A 26,176-nucleotide genomic window follows, 5' to 3' on the forward strand; every position below is an offset into this window, starting at 1 on the left:
GGTTTCTTAGTGTATGCACGCGTACTCCCTTATGATTGTCATTGAGTCACATTTTAAAAAGAAGAAGGGTGTAAAGGGGGTTGTTCAAATTCCCTACCGCAAGACAGGTGTTCCTCTGGGACCCTCATTTCATCTCTAGCTGCATTTACTATCCATTAACAACTATTCAGAAGACAACAAAAAAGCTTTCCCTCCACTGCTTGAAAAATACATGTGACCTGCAGAAACCGAAATATATTTTTAGAAGTGTCTCTTTGGAAAGCCTACATGTGATGACTTTAAAAAAAAAAAAAATTCTGATGCATCTAGCAATTGTGCTAAGGACAGAAAGGCTGGGAGAATTCTAAATAGCTGTTGACTCTTGCTTCAAGATGCACCTTTCCAGTTGGTAAGGCTGGTATGGGGACATTATAACTGATTCACCATTTGTTTGATTGAAGCTGGATTCCAAATCGAGTTAATGTATTACATTAGCTGGGAAATATGGAAATGCTGCATAAAATGTTGGAATGCTGACCACGTGATCTTATTATTAAATGAACTGCAAAAAAAATCCACTTTCCTCTTCATAAGTGTCCAAATGACAGGGTAACAAGATAAAATATTTTCTATGAAAACCTGTTAAATTGTATCATACATATTTATATCTAGTTTAAAGATGAAAGCATATTTTCAATAGACATGCTTATAGCCTTCATCGTAGCCATATTGATTATTCCATATTTAAATAACAGTAAAGCAATAATATAGTAATTTGACCTATCAACATGTTCCTAGAGCCACTGAAGTAAATAAACATTTGAATGTTAAAGTTGTCAAATTAAATTGATCAAGCAAAACCCGTCTGATACTTTTCCTTTGATATTCTCAGCATCTAATAAACCATGCCTAAACCACTTATGTATTATACTTAGATGGTGATTAAAGTATGCCTATCAAATATTAGGCTCAGTTCTGTGAGTTGAGCAGTGGTGTGCTGGTAAATGTTTAACAACCAGCTCTCTAAAGAAAGTTCTGATTTGTAGGAGTGCTTGCTGATTTCCATGGCTGTAAATACTCCCTCCAAGGCTGATTTCAAACTACTGATATGATGTCACTGAATGTGGAGTTGGGAAGACGTGCCTAGTTGGCGCTCACGACCCTATATGAGCTGACTCCAGCTCACCCCTGGGACTAAGTTATTTTTAAATGTCTAGATTCTGGGGAATTTCACGTTCACTGCCTTTTTTTTCTCTTCTTGGGGACCACAGAGGTCTCTGGGATGTAATTTCCTTACCTGCAAGATATGTTAATTGGAATAGATAACCTCTAAACTTTCTTTAAGCTCAATTCATTAAATATTTCAATAATTTCCCTGCTCTGAATTTAAAGGCAGCCTGAATCTGACTCCAAAATTTAAAAAAAAATTCTGTTGAGTCCAAGTTTATTCTCTAAGAACTTGGAGGTGAAGGATGACCTCCAACACAGAACATGTTATTCCTATTTTAATGAGGTTTATTTTATAAAATTTAGGTATTCTTTTCAGAAATATGTAAAAAGGGAGGATCCTATGATCTTGTCACAATGATGTCAGTTCCTATAGTTTGGCTCAAAAAGAAAAAAAATGCTGGGTCAGTGAGGAGAAACACATTAAGATTGGCTGTGCCTGCTTCATTTCTACTTCCGCATTTTCAAAATTGGCAGAATCAAAGGCATTCCTATTTCTGATGCATGGGAGAAGAAACAGCTCATTTCCTTTGCAAGAACTACACTTTAAACCTTTCTTCCTGTCTAGGGAATTACTTGAGAGGGGACCATGAACTGAATATTGATGAGAAAGTTAGTGGTATCATCACAAGTACTATTGCAATGACAATGGAGCAGGAGTAAAAATCAACATAACCCTTTTTCCCACATTTTTCAGAACCCAGACATAAACTATAGAGAACATCAGGCTTCCAGACCTTTCCCCAGAGGCAGAGGGGCTGAAGAGTTGGATACAGCAAGTCGGAGAGGCCTGACTGGTTTGGAGGCAGCTCTGGGGGGATAAGTTAAGGACCCGATATTTGAAGATGTGTATAGATGTTACCAAAAAAGGAAAAGAAACTTCATTCATTGTGGACGGGAATGCAAAATGGTACAGCCACTTTTGAGGACAGTTTGGAAGTTTCTTATAAAACGAAACATACTTTCACCATATGATCCAGCAATTGCACCCCTTGGTGTTTGCCCAGAGGAGTTGAAAAATATGTCCACACAAAAACCTGCACACAGATGTTTATAGCAGCTTTATTCATAGTTGCCAAAACTTGGAAGCAACCAAGATGTCCTTCAGCAGGTGGATGGATAAATAAACTGTGGTACCTACAGACAATGGAATGCTACTCAGCACTAAAAGCAAATGAGCTATCAAGCCATGAAGAGCCATAGAGGAACGTTAAATGCATGGAAGTGAAAGGAGCCATTCTGGAAAGGCTATACACTGTATTATTCCAATTATATGACATTCTGGAAAAAGCAAAACTCTGAGGGCAGTAAAGAGATCAGTGGTTGCCAGGGGGTTTCGGGGGGAGGGAGAGAGATGAATAAGCTGATCACAAAGAATTTTTAGGGCAGTGAAAATACTCTATATGATACTATAATAGTGGATACTTGTCATTATACAGTTGACCGAATCCATAGAAAGTGCAACACCAAGAGTGAACCCTGAGGTCAACTATGGACTTTGGGTGAACATGACGCATCAAAGTAGGTTCATCAGTTGTAACAAATGCACTACTCTGGTGGGGGCTGTTGATGATGGGGGCGTCTGTATGTGTCGAGGCAGGGACCATAGGGGAAATCTCTGTACCTTCCTTTCAATTTTTCTGTGAACGTAAAACTGCTCTTAAAAAAATAAAGTTCTTTTATCAACACCTTGTACACCTTAAACTTACATGATGCTATATGTCAATTATGTCTCAATAAAAAATGAAAAAAATAAAAATAATGTCCTTTTAAAAAATATGTAGAAGAAATCCAACTAGTTTGGTATAAAGATGACTGACTGATAGCAAAGTGGCCATTACCCTGATACATTTCTTCATGACAAGTACTTTTTGAGCACCTCTTATGGGCCACGGCCAATGCTAGGCACCAAGGATTCAGGAGCAAATCAGGCGACACAGTTCCTTCCCTCAGAAAGCTTGGAGTACAGCGGATGTTAATGTTCCTACTGATGGATTTAGTGTTTTTTTCCTCTTTTAATAAATTTACTTATTGATTTTTGACTGCGTTGGGTCTTCGTTGCTGCACGCGGGCTTTCTCTAGCTGCGGCGAGCGGGGGCTTCTCTTGTTGCAGAGCACGGGCTCTAAGCGCATGGGCTTCAGTAGTTGTGGCTTGCAGGCTCTAGAGCGCAGGCTCAGTAGTTGTGGCACACGGGCTTAGTTGTTCTGCGACAGGTGGGATCTTCCTGGACCAGGGCTCGAACCTGTGTCCCCTGCATTGGCAGGCGGATTCTTAACCACTGCACCACCAGGGAAGTCCCGGATTTAGCTGCTGATGAAACTTTAAATCTATGTTGAGCCTTTGATGAATGTTTGTTTTTTTGTTATTTAATGAAATAAGTCACAATAAACTATAACGAGTCATCCTTTCTTTTTCTAAAATTTTGTCCAGGTTTGAGAAGGGGTCTTTGGTAATCTAATAAAATATTTATCACTGTGATACAACATCAAGATTTTATGTTAATAAACTAAACTGAGCATGTTTCTGGCTTGAAATGTTTGAATGGTGTTTATCGAGCACTTACTATGCCAGGTACTTTGCTTTATATCCCCCTTTCATGTAATTCTCACAGCAACTCTGAGAAATTAGTATTCCCATTTTATAGGTAAACAAGCTGAAGTTCATAAATATAATAAACTTGCCCTAAAATTGCCCAACAGAGTCAGAATTCATACCTAGGTCTGTCTGACACAAGTCCATGGTTATTCCTCTACCCGCAATGTTTCAAGAGCTGTCAGAAGGGTTGTTACATCTTACCTGACCTGAGGTTCCCATGGGGACCAATACTCACTAGACATTTTTCTCCTTCTATGTATGATGATGTATTACAAATCTGTAGGCACTCTAGGCAGTTTACCCCTGGGAAAACCAGAGCTCTACCTTTTACTTGCCACCGTACTTTCTTTATCTGCTCCTAACTGTACAGCCTCTAGACCTTCATGACAGTGAGGCATTTTATTCTAACACTAGGCAGAGATAGGAATGTAATGGGAGAAATTATGTGGACCTAAGGCCTGAAACTGTTTTCCCACTTAGGGGGAGAAAATAATGAACTCCAGCAACAGATTTATGGAAACTGAGGCCTTACAGAAAAAAATTTATGTTTTTATGAACTCACATAAATAACACAATTGTTTTTCCTTAGGTCACTAAAGAGCAAGGATGAGAGAGATGAAAGGAGTTATAATCTTAAAAAGACACTAGCATGCACTCAGGATTCACTGTGGTTACTGGACCGTAGTTGAGGTTTCTAGAGATTGACAGAGAACAAAGTCCACTGAGAAGCAGCAACTGGAAAGAAATTGACACCAGCTTTAATATCCACTGGTGTTGAGTGTTTCTGCGCACTTGCAGTGAATGCACCAAATATCTGATTCAATGTACTAGTAGCCATAACATGCTTCTCATTTTTCCCCAGTTCTGAAAGGTGAGTCGTGCTGCAGAAAAGCTTTCACTTGAACATTACATCTGTTTCTCTACTTGATCCCTTTCTAGGCTTTATTATAACATATGTGACTTCTTCCCAAAACCAGTATCACCATTTCAACTGTTTGAGATAACAAACTGAATATGAATCCCTGCTGGTCTGAGCCTTGGTATGAAGTTAAAAGGAATTACATCTTTCACAATTGGACTTTTTTTCCCCAAACAATATATTTTTATCAATTTTTAATTAATGATATGTTTTATTAATTGTTATTCTTATTTTGCTCTCTGCCACTTGCCACCAAAGATCTTAGTTATCAAAGTACTATGATGGTCAAATGGAAATGAAATAGCCAACTAATACTTTTGAATTAATCATGTACAATTTTTTGCAAATAAGTCAGTGAGATATTGAAAATATGTTCATATTTGTGTACAAAGGGCCTACTTATAGTTTTTCTTTAGACAAATCACCTATTATAAATGAAGCTGACGACATGGTAATAAGAGAGAACGAAAATTATGCCTGATTGAGTGCTTATACCAGCCTTTTCTGTGTTGGCTAAATTCAGTCATTGTTTCTTTTCTCTACAATATTTCCAGTTCAGTGTCTTTAATAAGTGGAATCAAGGAGGAGATAGAATGCAGATCCTAGTAGCTATAACTCTGCTGAATTGTTCCTGTAATTGGGTTTATAAAAGGAGTCTGTAGATGATGTATTTCTTTATGAGGTAATATTACAGCAGAAATCTTTCATACAGATCATATTATATGAGCTGTAACCAAGAGGCCAATGAAGTGACTTTAAGGCTGATTTGAGCTTACTTTGGGTTGACCTGGTATTATTTTTATGGATGGTTCTAGTTGGTCTGAGACTTAACACACACTTCCGTTTATGTGGTTGCCATCCTCTGAGACAAGTGGTGACACGGTTTGACTCAGACCTGGTGGACAAGGAAAATAAGAGCATATCTTCTATTTTGAGAAATACAAGTGTTCTTAAGATACCTGAAAGGATATGATCTGAACTACAGATGCAAACATATAAATAAACTTTGATAAACAAAGACAGATTTTCAAATCAATGAAACAAGCAAACCAAACATTATTTACAGTGACCACTGCCCATGTTCTCTGTTTGCTTCATAAAATGGGGAGGATTTTTGTGGTGAGAATTGAGTGGTACATGGGGTTATAAGGGCCATCTTTGGCTAAAATGTCAGAAACCACACTAATGATTTATTCCTGAATAATTAGAATGAACTACTTACATGAATGGATAAAAGAAAACTACCTCAGGCACTTCACAACCTGAAGAAAGATTTAGTCACTGTGAAGTTTTACAAAACTGTAATAACGTATCAAGCATTCAATTTGCTTAAAGTCTATTAGCTAAATATCTTTTCATGTCAAAATGCAGTAAAATACACTCATGAAAGTCATGTGGTATCATAAATTATGTATAAAGGGAAATCTATGATTAACCAAAATTTGGTGTGGTCTGCATTACCCATCATAGCTCCAGACCCAGATATCGGCTGAAAAATTTTGCTTTTATATGAATGAAATCCATAGCTTAGAAGGAGCCTCCAAACTGTAAGAGTCAAAGACAAAAAAGAATAAAAATAAAAACTTTGCCACTCCTAATTTTGTTTCTGCCTGTTCTATTTCTATTGAACAAATTGAACATGGAGAAATTGTTTCTAGAACTGAGAAGTTTCCTTGCATGTAGGGCAGCTCTGAGCCCAATGCCAAAACTGCTGGTAGAAGTCACTTTTCTTACTGAAATAGTTGCCTCTTAGCTGATGACTACCAGCGTCATGATCAGATATAGCAAGGATGTTGCTGGAAGGCCGCCTGGTGCGAGGTCTGGAGTGAATGCGGAGCAGCTGGTCTCACAGCTGTGCAAACTGTAATTCTGTGGTTGGAGGGGGAGGTAAGGAACAGCCCTAGACTTCCAAGGGGAACACTGAGGACATTTAACCCCCTCTCTCCCTCTTAGAAATGAAGGTTTTGCCTTGAAACCTCTGGTTGTATTTTTTAAGGTCAAAACAAGTAAGTAGGACATTCACTTGGGGGAAGAGGGAGAGGGTGAAGAAAAGGGGAGAGGAGATTGTGAAAGAAGAGCTATTTGGCTGAGAGTCTGCAGAAGGCCGAGGTGACCTAATACCCCTGGCTAGCCCCTGGCACTGGCTAGCAGTTCTACTGTGCGGTACGGTTACTTGTAGCTTGAATACGACAGGTACCTTCTCGAGAACTACTATCAAGTGGAAAGTTGAAGTGAGCCTGGGACTACACTAAGAAGTGAAAAACCTGCAATTCACCAACACTTGTAAAAATTCAAGCACTTTGTTTCTTATGGATGGATAATAGTATCCTAGAGTGACTGCATTTCATACAATAATGAGATTGACAATGGAGGCATGAACAGAGCCTAAATTTATAAACTGTAGATGCTGTATGCAGTCTTTCTGGACTGTTAGGCTATATTAAATTTTTGGCCATGGCAGAGGCATTATTTTAAGTAGAATTAGTCTATTGTTCACATTTCTATTCTTGTGCTTTATTTGTGTCAGAGCTAGGCATTTAAGCTGTCCCATTCACCCAGACTACATCTGTTTCTTGCCTTTTTAGAGCACTTTGCTATTGGCAAAGCATTTTCACATTTGGTCCTCAAAGTAACCATGGGGATTAGGCAGAGAGTGTTACCCCCATCTTACAGGGTTCAAAGATTCAGAGACGATTCAGCTCATAAGCAGCAGACTCAGGTTTTGGAACAAGCAAATCTCCAAACCCAGCACAGAACCCTTGTGTTGACTGATTACTCAAAGAAGAGAAGATATTCCTCTTGACTCTCAAAAGTCAAGATTCTATGATTTTTGATGTGCTCTCCTGACGTATATGGATGCCTTTCTCAAACTGAGAAGTTTTGTTTTCTCGCTGTCTCCCTCCTCTTTTCTCCCTGTATTTCTCCCTTTGCTCTTCTTTTTTTCTCCTCCCCTCACACCACCTCCTCCAAGTTCAGAGGATTGTTGGCAAGTCCAGTAGGTTTTTCCTCAGGTGGCCATTTCCACGTGGCCATTTGCGAAAGACATTTCAAAGCTGATCCATTTAACTCTAGTTGGACGATAGACTATCTTTAAGGTAAATTTCCTTAACTTTCAGAGTTTGAGGGTGACTTTCTCATTTTGGGCAGGTTCTATTCATTCTGTAGTGTAAGCAAGAAGGATTGAATAGGGGTAAAATTTAGTAAAGAAAATTTTTTCCGTATGTGAGACTTTCTGAATCTGTAGCTCATTTGGTCTTGTAAGATGTGGTACCTAGAGAGGCATTTTTTTTTTTTTGGTAGTATGTTAGAAGAATAGAACAAAGGTGAGGCAGAACACAGAAACAGAAAGGAATGATGGAGTTCATTCTTCACTTTGTGTAGTGAATACTCACTATGTGGCAGGAATTATTCTAAGTTTTTCCACGTTTTTTAAGTTAAGTTATATTGGAGTATAGTTGATTTACAATGTTGTGTTAGTTTCTGCTGTATAGCAAAGTGAATCAGTTATACATATACATGTATCCGCTCTTTTTTAGATTCTATTCCCTGTAGAGTATTACAGAGTATTTAGTAGAGTTCCGTGTGCTATACAGCAGGTTCTTACTAGTTATCTATTTATGTATAGTAGTGTGTATATGTCAATCCCAATCTCCCAATTTATCCTTCCTCCCTCCAAGCTTAGCAAACCTCCAAGGTGGTCTCCATTATTCGTCCCATTTTACAGGTGAGAAAACTGAGGCAGGGTGAGGTTAAATGTCTTGCCCAAGGCCACACAGCTAGTAAGTGATAAAGTAGGGATTTGAACCTAAAAAAGTCTAGCTCCAGAGTATATCCTTATAGCCACTATCCTACGTTGAAAAACAATTTTTTTCTCACTGCTTCTCTTTCCACCCTTTGTAGAGCTTCATTATGACTTTTGTGGGTCCTATGCACATTTGTCTTTTACCACAAAACATTTTTAAACTATACTTTATAAGTATTACAAAATATTATGTGTTTGTAAAGACATATGTACAACAGGCTGGATTATATTTATTTTTTCTTCTGACTTTAAAAGAAATTAAAACATTTTTGTGGGCCTCTAAATGTACTGTGAGCCTGGGCTCTGTGTCTACTGTGTCCAATAGCTAAGTTGGCCCTGACCTTAGGGTTTTTCTCTTTTAACTTGATTCACATCCAGGTAAGAGAATGAATTGACCACACTTTTACGGGGATAGTGGAAGTCCTAAAGAGGGATCTCCTTGCAAAAGCTTTTTCCGAGTTCAGAAATCACTCCGAGAAAACTATCAATTAAGTAATGTTTTTTAAACTGGACATTATAAAATCATTTAGATGAGTTAAAACTAGCATTTTTATAACTAAAATATGTTAGAATAAAACAGAGTGGGAAGGGATGGGATAGGATAATATAGAAAACATCAGAGTACATTTGCAACTTATAAGGGTATTTTGAGGAACATTTTATTCCAATTCTCAATATGTACGTGAGGCGATATAAAATGCACTTCTTACAGTGAATCCTAGCCAAACGTTTTATAAAATACTGAGCTAGGATGCACGCCTAGTTCCATCTCTTTCTTTCCCTTAGCCATGTTCAGCTTCAAATGTAACCTCAAAGCAAAGCTGATAACATAAGCTTGCTCTCTTGTAATAAATCGTGTCCATTAAAAATACAGATTTTGAAGTCATATAAAACAGGATGTGAATTCTAATTCTTCCTCTTACTCCCCTTATTAGCTTAAGTTATTTAATCTCTTTGTGGCTTAGTTTGCACATGGATAAAATAAGGAGAGTAATAATAATGTCAATCTCATAGGGTCAATACGAAAAATAAATGAGCAAATGCTGATGAAGGCCTCTGTAAGGGTTCCCTCTACATATGATGACAACTCAAATATTTATTTCTGGGCCAGACTTCAGTTTAGACCTGTATAACTGCCTGTTGGATACCTCCACTTGGATGTATATATAGTAGACATGTCACACTTGCTATGCCTGTATTTGCACTCCTGACCATCCCCCATGCCCCTAAATGGCCCTTTCTATCCTTTCGGTTGCTCAGGCTGAACCTTAAGGTACTCCTTGCTTCTCTCCTGCTCTCACAACCCACATTCAATCCACCATGAAAGCCTATTGGCTATACCTTCAAATACCTATAGAATCTGACCACTGCTCACTGCTTCTGCTGTACCCTGCTGCCGAGCCAGCACCATCTTTCTGGATTACTGTAATAGCTTCCAATCCAGCTGCCCTGCTTCCTCCTTGCCCCACTATAGCCTGTCCTTAACACAGCAGCCCAAGTGATCCTTTTAAAATCTATTTCAGATCATGTCCTCTTGTGCTCAAATCCCTGCCTTGTGCCACATTTCACCATGAGTGGGCAATGGCCCACAGGATCCTCTGTAATCTAGTCCCCGTTCCTTCCTACCACTTGATGCACTCCTCTCCAACCAAGCTGGGCTCCTTGCCAGGCCCTAAACACACCGGGAACACTCCTGATTTAGGGCCTTTACACTTGCTTTCCCTCCGTTCTCTCCGCCTTGTCTTCCACCCCATATTGACATTGCTCATTCCCTCCTCTACTGTGGAGAACTTTGTTCAGATTCCCTCTTCTCAATGTTGCCTATCCTGCAATCCATCCCTTTCTTTGCCCCCATATGCCTTATACTCTTAGTTTGCTTTATTTTTGCCTTAACACATAACCTGTGAAATACTATACAACTTACTTAACTATGGTATTGTCTACTGTCCATAACTCACTTTTAGAAGTGAAAATTCATGAGGGTAAGATGTTTTTGTTTTCATCACTAATGTATCCCAAGGGTCTAAAAAACTGTCTCAACTTCTAAATTAATATTTGTTGAATGAATGAATATTATATATTATTATTTCTTCTCACCTTCCTCCATCCTCCCCCCATCTCCAAAACAGGCCCAGATGGAATAAGGGATAAATTCAAACATCGCAAAAGCTTTTTCTATATTTTTGAATAAACCATGATGGAGCATTAAACCAACTTGTTGCCTTTTGATTGATAACCATCCAGAAATAATGTGCTCTCAATCTGCAGTTGGTTGAATCCGTAGATTCAGAACCATGGATACAAAGGGTTGACTGTATATTGAATCCTCATGTCTGCAATTACAGCCCAGGTATTTAATGTTCAAAGATTCTGCTACTGAATTGTTAGTATAAGGTATACAAATGTGAAAAGATCAATAGGAAACCTACAGGCTCTTACACAGTACTTGCCTTCATAAATATTAAATAACTACTAGCATGAGATTATTCCTCTTGTCCTTTGATAACCTGTGTGAAAGTCATGCAAATGAATCCATCATCATTCACTAAGGCCATAAAATCGATTTTGCCTTTTATTTTAACTATCCTTCATTATATAAAAACTTATAAATTAAAGCAATTAAAATGTCAACATGGCCCACATTTCCCCCCCACACCCCGGAAATCATATCCACTTTATCACCTACTAAAGTGGATGGGGGGGATATGAAACAAAATATGAAAATTCTAGAGTTTTTCTTGTATCATACAACGAGGAAAAACTTATATTATTTGTTCCTTCAGGCCCTCTTCAGTTTATACGTAACACTGGCTATAATGTATGTTCCCTCTGACACTTTATTAATCAAAGAGAAAAATAGCTCTATAAGTTATCTTCTCTTCCCACTTGAATTTTAATTATTTTACTTGTGCAATAAATTATGACGAATTGAAGTTGAGTATATCAAAGAATAACTCCATAAGGAACTTAAAAATATTTTTGGTTAGTATTAAAATGTACGTATGTAAATCTATTAATGTGCACTTATTCTGACCAAGAGTTTATTTGCTCCTGTCAGCTTATATGCCTGTGAAGAAAAAGGAAGCAAAGTTCTTTGTAGTTCATGGTCAAGTTTCACAGACAGTGCCTAGAAGTTAGGATTATTCTATTTGTGAATTCCAAAAGGGTACATTGCAGCTTAATTGAATCTTGCCATTTAGCTAGTCTGCATACTTATTTCCCTTCCCTGGTAATTTAAAAGGATAAAGGGAAAATATAGATCTTATAGGTATACTCATTTCATTTTAATTATGAAAGAACAGGCTACAAGACTTAAAATGCCAATTGGGAAATGGATTAATATTTAGTTTCCTGACTTTCCATTTATTGCTAAGCTTTCTCTAATACCATATTCAACCATACAACAAACACTTATGGACCATCAACTGTGTTAAAGACTCTAATCCCTGAATATTCAAATTTAAAACATTTTGATTAATATGGTACATATAAATGTGCCTTCTGGCAATTCTTAGTTATTATTAATAATTTATTTTAAATTACTATAATATATATTAATTATTCTTTTAATCAAACTTATTTTTATAACTTAGCTTTGATCAAATATTTTAATTCTTATCGTAATTATGCTAGTCTATAGGTTTTATACCATAAATTAGACTCTACATAAAATCAGTGGCATAGTATGTATCCATTAGCACAGCTAGAGTTAGAAGTGCCAATTATTCACACAAATTTTTTAGATTGGATGGGACTTTCGAGATTTAAAAATCTAGAGCTGAGTGAATCAAACCCACAAAGGTTAAATGACTTGCCTACGGTCTTAGAGGAAGAGATTAGAATCAGTTCTTCTGACTCCTGATTCTTATTTTTTATATAAGACACACCTCCATCGTCTTCCATGAAATTAGAATATATGGGCATATACAGACAAACCAAACAAGAAACTTAGCATTTAGTGATAATAGTAAATACAATACTTAGATGTTAAAAAAATTTTTTTAACAGTGCCCAGATCAAAAGATCCTAAGAAAATTGAACCATGCAACTCAGATTTTATGTTTTAGTTATCTCATAAATGTATGAATTGTTGTTGAAACAATGACATCGTAAGCAGCCAAGTTAAACATTTACGGCAAAGGGTTTCCTGTTTTCTCTTGGTGTTAATTACTCACTTTTCTGTACCTCGTGTATATTATTTATGTTATCTGGAGTGGTCTTCATTAGTACCACCTTAATGCATGACATAGTGAGATTACCGGGTTAGCTAGCTTTTCCAATGACACAGAAGGAGGACAAACCTTCAGAGAGCCCCACAATAGAGGCTCCTGGTCAGCTACATGGTCAGCTACTTGGATTCTGGCTACTGAACGCTAGAAGCAATACTTTAAAGGAGATTTTGGGTCCACCAAATAAAAGCCAGACCCACATGCTCTGCCTTCAATTTGAAATCAGTAACAAAAATATTGTGAGGGATACATGCATAGGCATTCCTCAGAGAAAGAGTGATGGAGAATGTTTACCAAGACCTTCAGATTGGTTCAGCATGACAATATTCACAATTTTGCCTAGAGACAGTCCTCATTGCTAAATGACAATAGCACATTCTGAGATGTCACTTCTCAATATCAGGACTTTTATAATTTAGCTAAGGGATAAAGGGTCTTCCCCCTCAAGAGAGGTAGAAAAGGGATCTCAATTTAAAACTTAATATGACTGACCCAGCCATTCTTAAAAGTAGTCAGAGAAAGCCACTTCTGACTGCAATTTTCTTCTAGGCCTGAAAGAGTAGAGGAGACCAATGGGAGTCAGAAACAAATACTCCTGGCTAACATCAGGGACAAAAACAGATCTCAGCCTTCCAAAGAGGATAAGTATTCTGGAGTTGACCATGCTATTAATTTAAAATCTCCTCCATACATACAAAGCAATTCTGAAATGTCAACAAAGGTTAAACATACTTATGATTAGAGAAGTACTTATTCTTCTCAACAGTGCAAAATATTGGTTTTGTGTTTTAAACAATCCTATATCATCCTATGACTAGCTTTCCTTCTTTTGACATCCCTTTAAGAAATTTTAGATGTGCTTAAATCTTCTATTTATCATAACACTTCCATTCATTTTGGTGTGTAATTATGGAGAACCTTTCCGTTTCAGTACCTTCTATGTATCAAATATTCTTCTATATACTGTCAATATAAAAATAAACAGAATAAACTAGCCCATGGGGAAATATTTGCCAGATGAGCTGCAAATCTACATTGCATTCACTTCAATGCAGTGAATGAATGACCTCATGAGGCAGGGTAAGTTCTTACGAGCTAAATGTCAGTGATGTTCATTACTGAGTGAGAACACAATTAGAAACACTTGCTACGAAGTGTGAACATACTGTTCTGTTACACGATGTCCTTTTAACACATTTGAATTTCTCAGGAAAAAAACTTCTTCCAGTGTTTTAAATGAGGTCTAATGTGTCTGAGTAACTTTCAGCAAACACATTGGCTTAATTCTCTCTAGCATGTATACTATCTTCAGCATACAATCATCTATCAATGTTTGCATATACTAAATGCTAAAGAGAAGTTAAAAAGCCTACAAAAGAGGCTCTTTTAGAAAAATAAAGTCATGGTTCAGAAAAATTTTTGTTCTCTACTCTCTCAATTTAGGCTGAACCTAGAAATTAGCATCTTCATAAAGTGATGAAAGACCCACATTTTGGTGCTATTCTTTGACTGACTTGGGACTGTAGGATTATATCCTTCACTCAAGCTGTGGAGTTATTTCTGAAATGATATTATTAAGTACCATCAGAGACAGGGTGTAGTTGAAGGAATGCTTAAGTATTGAATCAGTATTCAAAATGCCCAGTCCGCTTTATCTGGCAAGTGTACACATTAGTTTTCAGGGAGTTGGTCCCCAGATGATTTCATGATATCATGATTTCCAAGTAAAATGAATATGTGTATATTTATTTCTTTGAAGCATTACTAAACCTCTCAAATATTAAACATGGGCTTATATAAAATGAGTGGCTGTGAGAAAGGGAATGCTAAACATAAATAGTTTAAACCTATAAAGAATTTCTCTGGAAAGAATCAAGAGTAAGTGACTAGGGGTAGGAGAGGAGCGGGAAGAAAGGGCAGATGAAAGCTTCCTTGCTTAATCGTTTATAAATTGTTGTTAAGAGACAAACAAAATTCTCTCTATGCCCAAATTATGTAATTTATCCAGAGTATGCAGGCTCCGCTCTTCAGCAATGCTGGTAACGACACTAACAGTTTAATTACAAGTTGCTGCTCAAAGAGATAAACAAGGCTGTTTGCTTTTTAAACCAGGGGTTACAATTACTTTTAAACGCGGGGGAAAGACACATCTGCGCGTAGATGTTACTATGTCAGAAAAGCAGCCAGAAACCAGCTGGAAAATCAACAAAGCCCCAGGAGTGAGCAGCCGGCACAGAATTAGAGCAAAACCTCCCGATTTGAACAGTGCAGCAGTAGGCGTGAGGCGTAGTAAACAGGCGGCAAACGTAGGTGGGCAGGGATAGAAAAGTTTTCGGTGGCCAGACCGTGCGCGTTTCCCCTGGGATTCCATCACAGACAGGGACTGAGCATCCCTCCTTCTGCTGTCGGGCTCACAGTCACGCCTCTCACACAGCCCTTGGCTTCAGCACCACCGAGAGGACAGCTCCCCTAGTCGCAGAGCAGAACCCCCAACAACTGCCCTCCTCCGTCCTTGAGAAACATCCTCTCCCACCGCATTTCTCTTTCTTGCTGTCTTTCTTGACACTGTGCTTTTAAGGCTATTCTAAGGAACATATTCAGAAGGGACTGGGAGCTTGTTTGGCTTGTTTATTTCCAGATGGAAGGGAGACAAGTCTTGTCTGAAACGTCCAATCTTTTCATTGGCCTCCAGAGCAATTTAAGCAGGATAAAAGACTGCAAGTCACTGGCTTTAATCTGGTGGCAAAACGGTTCAGCCCAACTCAGCAGTAGCAGAAACTTGAAACTCTTTTTTAGTGCTTTATTTTATTATTTTGTTGTAAAAGCACCAGTAGTAGGTAAACAACCTTATTAACTGCCTCTTTAGCCCCTTTCCTTCTCTGCTAAGCCAAAGACCCCAAGGGAATATACCAGAGTTTGATAGCAAAGGAATAATTTTAATTTCTCTGGGTCAGAAAACAATCTCGATCCTAAAAGGGACTCTTCTCAGTCCTTTCCAAGACCCCTCACATCATATTCTGAACCTGGAACATACAAGTGAAGGATTAATAGTCCCAAACGGAGACCATAGACTACTACAGCATGCCACAAAAACTGTCAAAGCCTCCTCCAATAAAGTCCTCTTTCCCCAGTGCCAAATCCAGAGGCAAACATTTCAGGGGTGACGAGAAAACACAGGGTTAAAAAAATCAAAATCACCAAGACAGGAAAATTACACTCCAAAGAACTTGGCTACCTTGGCACATTCAGTTACCATCCCATCGGTCATAAAATATGGTTCCTAAGCCAACACATCTTGTTTCTTTATGCAGAGTTTTCTCTTTTGTTCAAACTTCTCAATAATGTGTAAAATAGTCATTATCTGAAGTTTCTCTTTGTTCCAGCACACACACACACACACACACACACACACTTTGTTTGATTCAGTTCCATTTTCAAGGGTCGAGTTTCCTAAAGAAAAAGGTATTGATATCATGTTCTTTTAAAACTTATTTTGAAGGAGGATCTTCAGGAAATGCCCTCACTCTTTTTGCAATGGAGTTGCTAGAATACCAAGGGATTCTAGAAAGGAAGAGACACAAGCTTGGAGGGAGAGACTTAGCAGTCTTTCAGAAAAGGCAGCCCCGTGAAGTAAGTGGCGAACCACTTCCTCTGGGTGATAGTGACCATCTACTAGTAACAGGAGGTGAGGTCTGCCTGTGAATCTGCAGCAGCAGCAGAGTGGAGACAGCGGACACTGGGTGCTTCCTTTCAGGTAACCCTGACAGGTCTGTTTGACTCCCTGAATCCCTCAGTCTTCTCTGTGGTTCATTTCTTCCTTCTTTCTTTCTCCCTCCTTTCCTTTTCCTTCCTCCCTCTCTCTGGCCCTCTCTCCTTCCCTTCCTTCCTCTATCTTCCTCTCTTCTCCTTCCCCCTTCTTTCCCTCCCTCCTCCACGTCAGTTACCCTTTTCACTTAATTCCATCTGGGCCACTTTGGGCACCAGTTCCAGGGACGGCTATCTATCATCAGCCCATATGCATCCTATAGACCATATTATTATTATCATCACTACGGTTGCTTGCCAAGTGCTTGGTCCTGTTCCCAGCTGTGAACCCCGCCCCGCCCCTCCTCGCTCCAAAACCGCAGCAGGCGCATCAACCCGGCAAAATCACCAGAGTCTGAATGTCACCAACAAGTTCCACCCTGCAGTAGCCCCACCAGCAAACCACACCAGCGGAGCCTCGCCAAACCCTCTGCCCCACAGCCGGGGTAGCACCCCGACCCAGCTCTCGGCTACGCCTACGATCATTGTTACCGGTGACAACACATCCTTCTCTTCGAGGAAGGGGAAAGCCCGCGTGCGCCTCCCCGGCGGAGGCAGGGCTCCACGCACGACCCTCCCCCACCTGCTCAACACACACACACGCGCGCACACACACACACACACACACACACCCCTCCTTACTCGGCACACAAAGGGAGCGAGCGAGCGAGTGCCAGGGACCCGGCTGGGTAGGAAGCGGGGCGGAGGGGAGGGCACGGCCAGGAGGGGGAGACCAAAGGAGGGGCTGGGGGCTGAGCCAGCCGGGGAGGAGGGAAGGAAGCGGGGTGGCGGAGAGAGCAAGGCGAGAGCTTCGTCCTCACCTGCCCCCAGGTTGAAGGAGATCCTGGCCTCCGCGAGGTACGGCGTGTCGCTCTTGGAGCGGACTCTTCTGATGGGCCGCCGGTCGATATCGTCCTCCGAAGATGCCGCCATTAACGTGGGAGGCAGGAGCAGGGTCGCCCGGCGAGCTGAGAGGGAGAAGGAGACGGAGAGGGAGGGAGGGAGGGAGGGAGGCGGCAAAAGGGGAGGAGGGGCAAGGAAGAGGCTCACCCACAGGGCAAGGGGGAGGGCACAGGGGGATGGGAGAGGAAGGGAAAGGGGACGGGGAGGGAGGGGGGAGAGAGAGGGGAAAGGAAAGAAGAGGGAGAGAGAAAGAAAGAGAGCAAAGGAGAGAAAAGGGTGAGGGGAGAGAAAGAAAACCCGTTAAGGATTTGTGGACGGGAGCGGGGCTCAGCCTAGCCCCGGCTTGCGCTCAGGGCTCCCCCTAATTCCACTCGGCCGCAGGGCCAGCGGGTCAGGGCCCCGGACGGACACCCCGCCTCCTGCCCGCAGCCCCGGTTTTCAGCTCTTGGCACAGGTAGGCTAATGCGAAACGGAAGACTCCAAAGCAAGGACGCCCGGTCAGCACTGTGCCCTCTCCCGCCAAGTGCACCTACTCCGCTTGCTTTTCAAGTGCACACGAGGGCCTCCTTAACCCACAGGGTTCTCTGGGCTGAGGATGCCCGACCAGATAGCCCAGCTTCAGCTTTCCTTGCGGGAGTTATTATTCCTGGGGTGCAAGCCTAGGCCCAGCTGGTCATGGAAGAGAGCACGCTATATCCAGTACCCCTCTGCTCCCTCTTCCCCAGCCTGGAGCTCAAACAGAGGTGGAACCAGATCTGGACTCCCTGGAAGCTCTCTTGCAGGTCCCCGTTGAGCCCTAGAGGTGGAGGACAGAGGGAAAGTGTACATAACTTTGGGGGCAGTTTGGCAGTAAAGTTTCTAGAGTTGATATTCTGAATGTAGACTAGACATATTCATGCAGAATCGAGTGGCTTTCTTACCACCACGGGTTTCTAGGATATGTTTATCTCTAGGGAAGTACCCATTCAACTTTTTATTTGGCGATCTAGAGCATGAAAATAGTCTTTGGATCGGACCTGTAATCTCTATAACTCTCTACCATTGTTCCTGAAGGACAGGGTGAAGATCAAGGGCACCTTACATTTCTTTGAATGTTTGCACTGCAACCTTCCCATGTTATACAGCAGACAAACCGAGAAAGGTTTCTGGAGTATGAGTCAGAATGCTTTGCTTCTCCTACTGAACCTACTGATGGGCTCAACTCTTTGATGGCAGCTTCAGTCACGTCTTTTTGTGCCCTGATGTTGCCACATTTCTTTCTAATAAGAGCCCACCTGGAGTACACAGATAAATGTTACCTTGATTCCCTCCCTGCTACAAAGGAAATCTCAGTGTCAATTCATGCCCTTCAGTCTCAGAGGATGAAGTGCTGCTTCAGCTCTGCAAGACTTCCCTCTCCATTTCACCTGTCATTTCTAATTCTCACCCTGTGTCCTTGCGCCCGCCCTAGAATCTTCAGTCTCTTTACACTGGTCTCTTACTTCACACATAGGTAGTAACTCTCCATCTGCCCTATCCTTGCTGCTTCCTCAATCTCTACCATACTATTTCTCTCCCATTCTGTTTACCCTTCCTGTGGAACTCTTGGCCCCACAGGCTGCATTTTTTCACTCTTAATCCCCTCCTTGCATCCCTACCACTACTTTTTATCCCCACCACTCAAAGTTACTTTAAAGGTCATCAACATCCTTTCAACAGTTAAGTCCATTTCTTTCTTGAGTAATCTATCCTTCTTGAAATAATCTCCTCCTTTGGCCTCCCTGTACTAGACTTAACTTCCTAATCGCTAGATTTCTAATAGCCGTTTCCCTGCGTGTTAATTTGAAAATGCATATCCTGGCATTCAGGGCCCTTTATGGCCTGATTTCCATCTGGCTTTCCAAATTCATCTCTCATTATTTCCCTACTGTCTGTTCAGAGTTGTCCAAACAAGCCTGACTTATTTCTGCATCTGTACCTTTCCTTCTTTTGTACACCACGAATTTCTCCCCCATAAACTTTCCATGTTCTCCCTCAGGAATGTGAGATAACTGGCCCACTAGTCTGTGGCATGAATCCAGTACATAGTAAATGCTCAATAGGTATTCTTTTAATAAAAAAAGAGAGGAGAGGGAGAAAGCAAGGGAACAAGGAAGGAGAGAATAGGAAAAAAGGAGTGAAGGAGGGTTATGTAACTAATGAGTAAATGAGTAGCTAAATTGGGGACCAAATCCATGCCTGACTTCAAATCCTGTCTTTAACCAGTATATTGATTTGCGAAGTATATATATTTGGTTGACTATCCAAATTTTAAATTCATTTTCTATGATATTTGCCTCCTTATTATTTCCCATTTATCTCTGTTAAACATAGATTAAAAATGGATGCCTCCTATCCCAGGAGGAACAACAGGGGTACTTGGCTTGTCAAATGAACCATGAAGGTTAATGCTTTTCGATGATTAATCAGGCTGCAAACCAATGTGATTTTAACATTTAGGTGCAAGCTCTAAAGGACGTGCAAAAGTAAGGAAATAAACTCAAACAGTTCTGAATATTGTATAAACTATACCTCTCTTTGAATTAATGCAGTGCTATTTGATTGTTCAAATTGTTTGGGATTCCCCAACCCCTTGTATTTTCATTCATCACCCATGTCTTTAAAAAAAACAATAAAGTCATCTGAAGGAACACCTAGTCTTAGCTTTCTCTATGTTTCTTTGATATTACATAATAATGGTTCTTCATAAAGAGAAGTAAATATTTGAATTTCTGTTTCTTATTCATTCAACATTTTAGAGGATTAGGAACTAATAATGCTACAATTTTAGGTTTACCTTTCTTCAAAAGAGTTTAAATGTACTTTCATATTATCTCTTTCATATGGACTATTGCTATTGAAATAATTCTAGATATATTTTTTCAAAAGAGACATAAAAATACTACATCTATCCCCGTGTTCTTGAATTATTTTATGATATTTTCATTTCTGACTATTACCTTCCATTTTTTTGGCTTCCATAATTTACTGTCTTCTTTGTCTCATCTATGTTTTCCCATTATCTTTTCACTTTGCCTCTTTTTTTCTCTCCCATATTTCTTAGTTTTTTATAATTCCCCTACAAAGTCAATCCCAGATCATGTATCTCACTCTTATCCTGTATGAAGGATTCACTCCTTTATGAAGTTTTTACTCTTGTGGGCTTGTCCCAATGTTTCCACATTCTTTATTCTTGGATTCCTTTCATATATATGACCTCTTGTCATAAAATATCGGACTAAGTAACATCAGGGAAAGAGCCCTGGGGTGGGAATCAGGGCTGGTGGAGGCTGTTCCCAGTCCTACCACTACCTCACCAAGTACCACTGGGTAAGTCACCCTGTCCCCTCAGCTAGAGAAGTGCAAGTGTCCTCTGGCACAAAAGCAGACACATAGGTTGTAGGAACAGAATAGAGCACCCAGAAATGAACCCACGCTTACACAGTCAATGAATCCATGACAAAAGAGGCAAGAATACACAATGGGGAAAAGACAGCCTCTTTAATCAGTGGTGTTGGGAAAACTGGACAGCTACCTGCAAAAGAATCAAACTGGACTACTTTCTCACACCATATACAAAAACAAAAACAAAAAACAAAACCCGAAAAACTCCAAATGGATTAAAGACCTAAACGTAAGACCTGAAACCATAAAACTCCTAGAAGAGAACATAGGAAGTATGCCCATTGACAACAGTCTTAGCAATATTTTTTTAATATGTCTCCTGGGGCAAGGGAAACAAAAGCAAAAATAAACATATGGGACAGCACCAAACTAAAAAGCTTTTGCACAGTGAAGGAAACTATCAACAAAATGAAAAGGCTGCCTACTGAATGGGAGAAGATATTTGCAAATGATATATCTGATAAAGAGTTAATATCCCAAATATACAAAGCACTCACACAACTCAACATAAAAAAATAATCAACTCGATTAAAAAATGAGCAGGGGATGTAAAATAGACATTTTTCCAAAGAAGACATACAAATGTCCAGCAGGCCCATAAAAAGATGCTCAATATCACCAATCATTAGGGAAATGCAAGTTGAAACCACAGTGGGATGTCACTTCATGCCTGTCAGAATGGCTTTTATTGGGGAGACAACAAATAGCAGGTGTTGTCAAGGATGTGGAAAACAGTGTGGAGGCTCCTCAGAAAGTTGGAAATAGAACTACCATGCAATACAGCAATTCTACTCCTGGGTATTTGTCCAAAGAAAACAAAAATGTGGATCTGAGGAGATATGTCCAACTCTATGCTCATTGCAGCACTGTTTACAGTGTCAAGGATATGGAAACAACCTGGGTGCCCATCAGTGGATGAATGGATAGAGAAAATGTGGTATATATATTCAGTGGAATATTACTCAACCATAAAAAAGAATGAGGTCTTGCCATTTGTGACAACATGGATGGACCTGGACGGGATGGAGAAGGACAGATACCATGTGATCACACTTATATAAAGAACAAATGAGCAAACATAACAAAATGGAAGTGGAGTTGTAGATGCTGAGAACAGACAGGTGGTTGCTGGGAGAAGGGGTTGGGGAGTGAGAGAAATGGGTGAGGGAGATTAAGAGGTATAACTTCCAGTCACAAAATAAATGAATCATGGGTAAGATATGTACATTGTGGGGAATATAGTAAGTAACTATGTAATATCTTTGTATGGTGACATATTGTAACTAGACTTATCAGTGGTGACCAATTTGAAATGTAGAGAAATATGGAATCACTATGTCATGCACCAGGAACTAACATAGTGTTGTAGGTTAATTATACTTCAAAAATAAACAAACAAATGAACTCATAGAAAAAGAGATCAGATTTGTGATTACCAGAGGTGGGAGTGGGAGGGGGAACTGGATGAAGGTGGTCAAATGGTACACACTTCAGGTTATAAGATAAATAAGTACTAGGGATGTAATATACAACAGGATAAATATAATTAACACTGCTGTATCTCATATATGAAAGTTGTTAAGAAGTAAGTGCTAAGAGTTCTCATCACAAGGTAAAATATATTTCTTTTATTTTGTATCTATATGAGAGGATGGATGTTCACTAAACTTACTGTGGTCATCATTTCATGATGTATATAAGTCAAATCATTATGCTGTGCACCTTAAACTTATACAGTGCTGTATACATCTCAATAAAACTGCAAGGAAAAAAAATGCAAGCATCAGACAACATGACCTTAAGGCCCTACCAAACTCTAATACTCTATAAGTATTTACAGCTATTCTTGTATCTCTACTTCTTTCCATAAATATCCATGGCATATTTTGTCTCTTACTCTAAGAAAATACATTGTTCCTTTGATTTGTAACCAATCATATTTAGGAAACCACATGGTATCCATACTTCCCTCAAGTGATTTCATATCATTCAACTCTGTTTTATGTAACTATACATCCTTTAGAATCTGTTTCTTTTTCCTCATACTGTTTGCATCAGGTGGCAACACCCATATGATTGTTGGTGGTTTGCGTGTGTGTGGATGTGTGGATGTGAGTGTGTATATAGAAAGGATTGAATTCAACCATGACCTCAACAACTTCCAAATACAGTGGGTTTTTCTGTTTGTTTGTTTTTTGTTTTTGTTTTTAAGATTGCTCTTTTTGAATGTGATTGCTGACTCAGGATAAGGGCCGTTTTTGGTTTTTTCTGGTTTTTTTTTTCCCCTAAAGCCAGTCAATATTTTAACACTAAAGACACTTATATGCATGTTATATCCAGAGCGAGTCAGAAAAAGAGAAGCAGCACAATAAGGGGCTCAAAAAATAACATTTTATAAATCTATCACCGGCATGGAAGAGGATGGAGATGGGGAGGGGAGGAAGAAAGAAGAGTGTAATATTTCATCCTGACTAACTCTTCAGGTGAGAGAAGCTTATCCTTTAAAAATGTTACTCAAAGTGTGCTTCTAGGACACCTCTGCATCAATATCACTTGGAATACTTGTTAAAATGTACATTTTCCAGGCTCCCAACGTGGATCTATGGAATTTTGAGGGGATGAGACCTGGGTACCTAGATTTTCAAAATATTCTTAACTATGTCCACTCTCATCACTTGTGTTCAATATTATACTGGACGTCTTGGCCAGGGCAATAAAGTAAGTAAAAGAAATTAAAAAGGTATAATAACTGGAAAGCAAAAATACAATAAAATTGTGATTAGACATATATGTTATAATTGTATTTGTACATAATCCATAAGGATCTGGACTATTATAAATAATAAGTGAATTTTACAGCATCACTGGATATAATAGCAGTATAAAATAATGATTTGTTTCTATATACTAGCAAAATAGAACATGTAATTTAAAAAGGACCATTTGCAATAGCATCAAAACCATCAAATATCTATGAATAAATCTAACAGTTGGTGAGAAAGACTTCTACATGAAAACCTACAAAAAAATTCCTAAAGGAAATGAACACAACCTAAGTAAATGGGGAGTGGGGTGAATATACCATGCTCATGCTCACGGATTGAAAGGCCCACTACTGTTAAGGCATCAGTCTCTTCAAATTGATCTATAGATTCAATGAAACGCCAATCAAAATCCCAGCTTTTTTTTTTCCTTTCAATTTGACAAGCTGATTTTAAAATATATATGAAAATGCAAAGGGCCAAGACTAGTCAGGACAATCTTGACAAATTAAAAAATAACTGGACTATTTATAGTAGAAGATACCAAGACATTATAAAGGTATAGAATTCAAAAACAAAGTAAGATACAGTAGTTCCCCCTTATCTGTGGTTTTGCTTTCTGGGTTTTAGTTAACTGTGGCCAATTGCAGGCTGAAAATATTAAATGAAAAATTCCAGAAATAAACACTTCATAAGTTTTAAATCGCATGCTGTTCTGAGTAGCATGATGAAATCTCGTGCCCTCCCATTCTGTCCAGGCCAGGATGTGAAACATCCCTTTGTCCAGTATATCCCAATCTTAGTCACTTAGTAGCCACCTCAGTTATCAGATCTACTGTTGCAGCACTGCAGTGCTTGTGTTCAGGTAACCCCTATTTTACTTAATAATGGCCCCAAAATGCAAGAGTAGTGTTGCTGGCAATTTGGATCTGCCAAAGAGGAGCCATAAAGTGCTTCCTTTAAGTGAAAAGGTGAATGTTCCTGACTTAATAAGGAAGGAAAAAGATTATATGCTGAGGTTGCTAAGATTGACAGAAAGAACAAATCTTCCATCCTTTAAATTGTGAAGAAGGAAAAAACAATTTTGCTGTTTTACCTCAGACTGAATAAGTTCCAGCCATAGTGTGTGATAAATGCTTAGTTAAGATGGAAGAGGCATTAAATTTGTACAATAAGATATTTTGAAATACAGAGAGATAGATCACATTCACATAAATTTTATTAGTCTATTGTTATAATTGCTCTCTTTTATTATTAGTTAATGTTTTTAATCTCTTACTGTGCCTAATTTATAAATTAAACTTTAATATAGGTATGAATATATAGGAAAAAAACAGTATATATAGGGTTCAGTACTATCCAAGGTTTCAGGCATCCACTGGGAGGCTTGGAATATATCCCCCACAGATAAGGGTGGACTACTGTAAATGGGCCAATGGAAGAGAATCTAAAACTAGGCCAATATATAAATAGTCACCTGACTATGACAAGAATCCCACTGCAGTACTGTGGGGGAAAAGATGGACTTTTCAATAAATAATGCTCAATCACTTGAATACACATAGAGTGGAAGAAAATAAACTTTGATCCCTACGTCACAGCATACACAAAATTCAATTCCAAACGGCTCATGGACCTAAATGTGAGAGGTAAACAATAAAGTTTCTAGAAGAAAAATTTTTAGGAGAAAAATATTTTATCACATCAACAAAGATTTTTAAACAGGACATGAAAAGCACTAACCATAAAAGGATAAATAGGTATTTTGGTGCCATCAAAATTAAAAACTTCTTTTCATCACTAGACAATTAAAAATGCAACATACCAAAATATGTGGGATGCAGCTAAAACAGTGTTAACAGGGTAGTTTATAGTTCTAAGCATTTATATTAGAGAAGAGTAAAGGTCTCAAATCAATTATCTAATTTCCTAACTCAGGAACTTAGAAAAAGAAGGGAAAAATAATCCAAAGCAAGGAGAAGGAAGGAACTAATAAAGATAAAAGCAGAAGTCAATGAAATTGAAAACATAAAGAAAACAGAAAAATAAATAAAACGAAAAGCTCATTATTGAGGAGCTTCAAGATGGCGGAAGAGTAAGACATGGAGATCACCTTCCTCCCCACAAATACATCAGAAACACATCTACATGTGGAACAACTCCTACAGAACACCTACTGAACGCTGGCAGAAGACCTCAGACCTCCCAAAAGGCAAGAAACTCCCCACGTACCTGGGGAGGGCAAAAGAAAAAAGAATAAACAGAGACAAAAGAATAGGGACGGGACCTGCACCAGTGGGAGGGAGCCGTGAAGGAGGAAAGGTTTCCACACACTAGGAGCCCCTTTGCGGGCGGAGACTGCGGGTGGCGGAGGGGGGAAGCTTCGGAGCCACGGAGGAGAGCGCAGCCACAGGGGTGCGGAGGGCAAAGCAGCGAGATTCCCGCACAGAGGCTCGGCGCCGAGCAGCACTCACCAGCCCAAGAGGCTTGTCTGCTCCCCCGCCGGGGCGGGCAGGGCTGGGAGCTGAGGCT

At 39.4% G+C, this 26,176-nt stretch overlaps 1 protein-coding gene across 2 annotated transcripts in view; it reads right to left on the minus strand.

Moving 5' to 3' along the window:
- The window catches only part of PHACTR1 (phosphatase and actin regulator 1), a 541,936-nt gene that overhangs the window by 481,019 nt on the left and 34,741 nt on the right, over positions 1-26,176 (minus strand). For both annotated transcript variants that reach the window (XM_082344498.1, XM_082344501.1), the window contains exon 2: positions 17,378-17,524. In XM_082344498.1, the coding sequence (XP_082200624.1) occupies positions 17,378-17,524 (147 nt within the window). The remainder of the gene's footprint in view (positions 1-17,377; positions 17,525-26,176) is intronic.

Source organism: Balaenoptera borealis (genome assembly GCF_965194805.1).
Source record: "Balaenoptera borealis genome assembly, chromosome: 12".
In the NCBI taxonomy this organism is placed as follows: domain Eukaryota; kingdom Metazoa; phylum Chordata; class Mammalia; order Artiodactyla; family Balaenopteridae; genus Balaenoptera; species Balaenoptera borealis.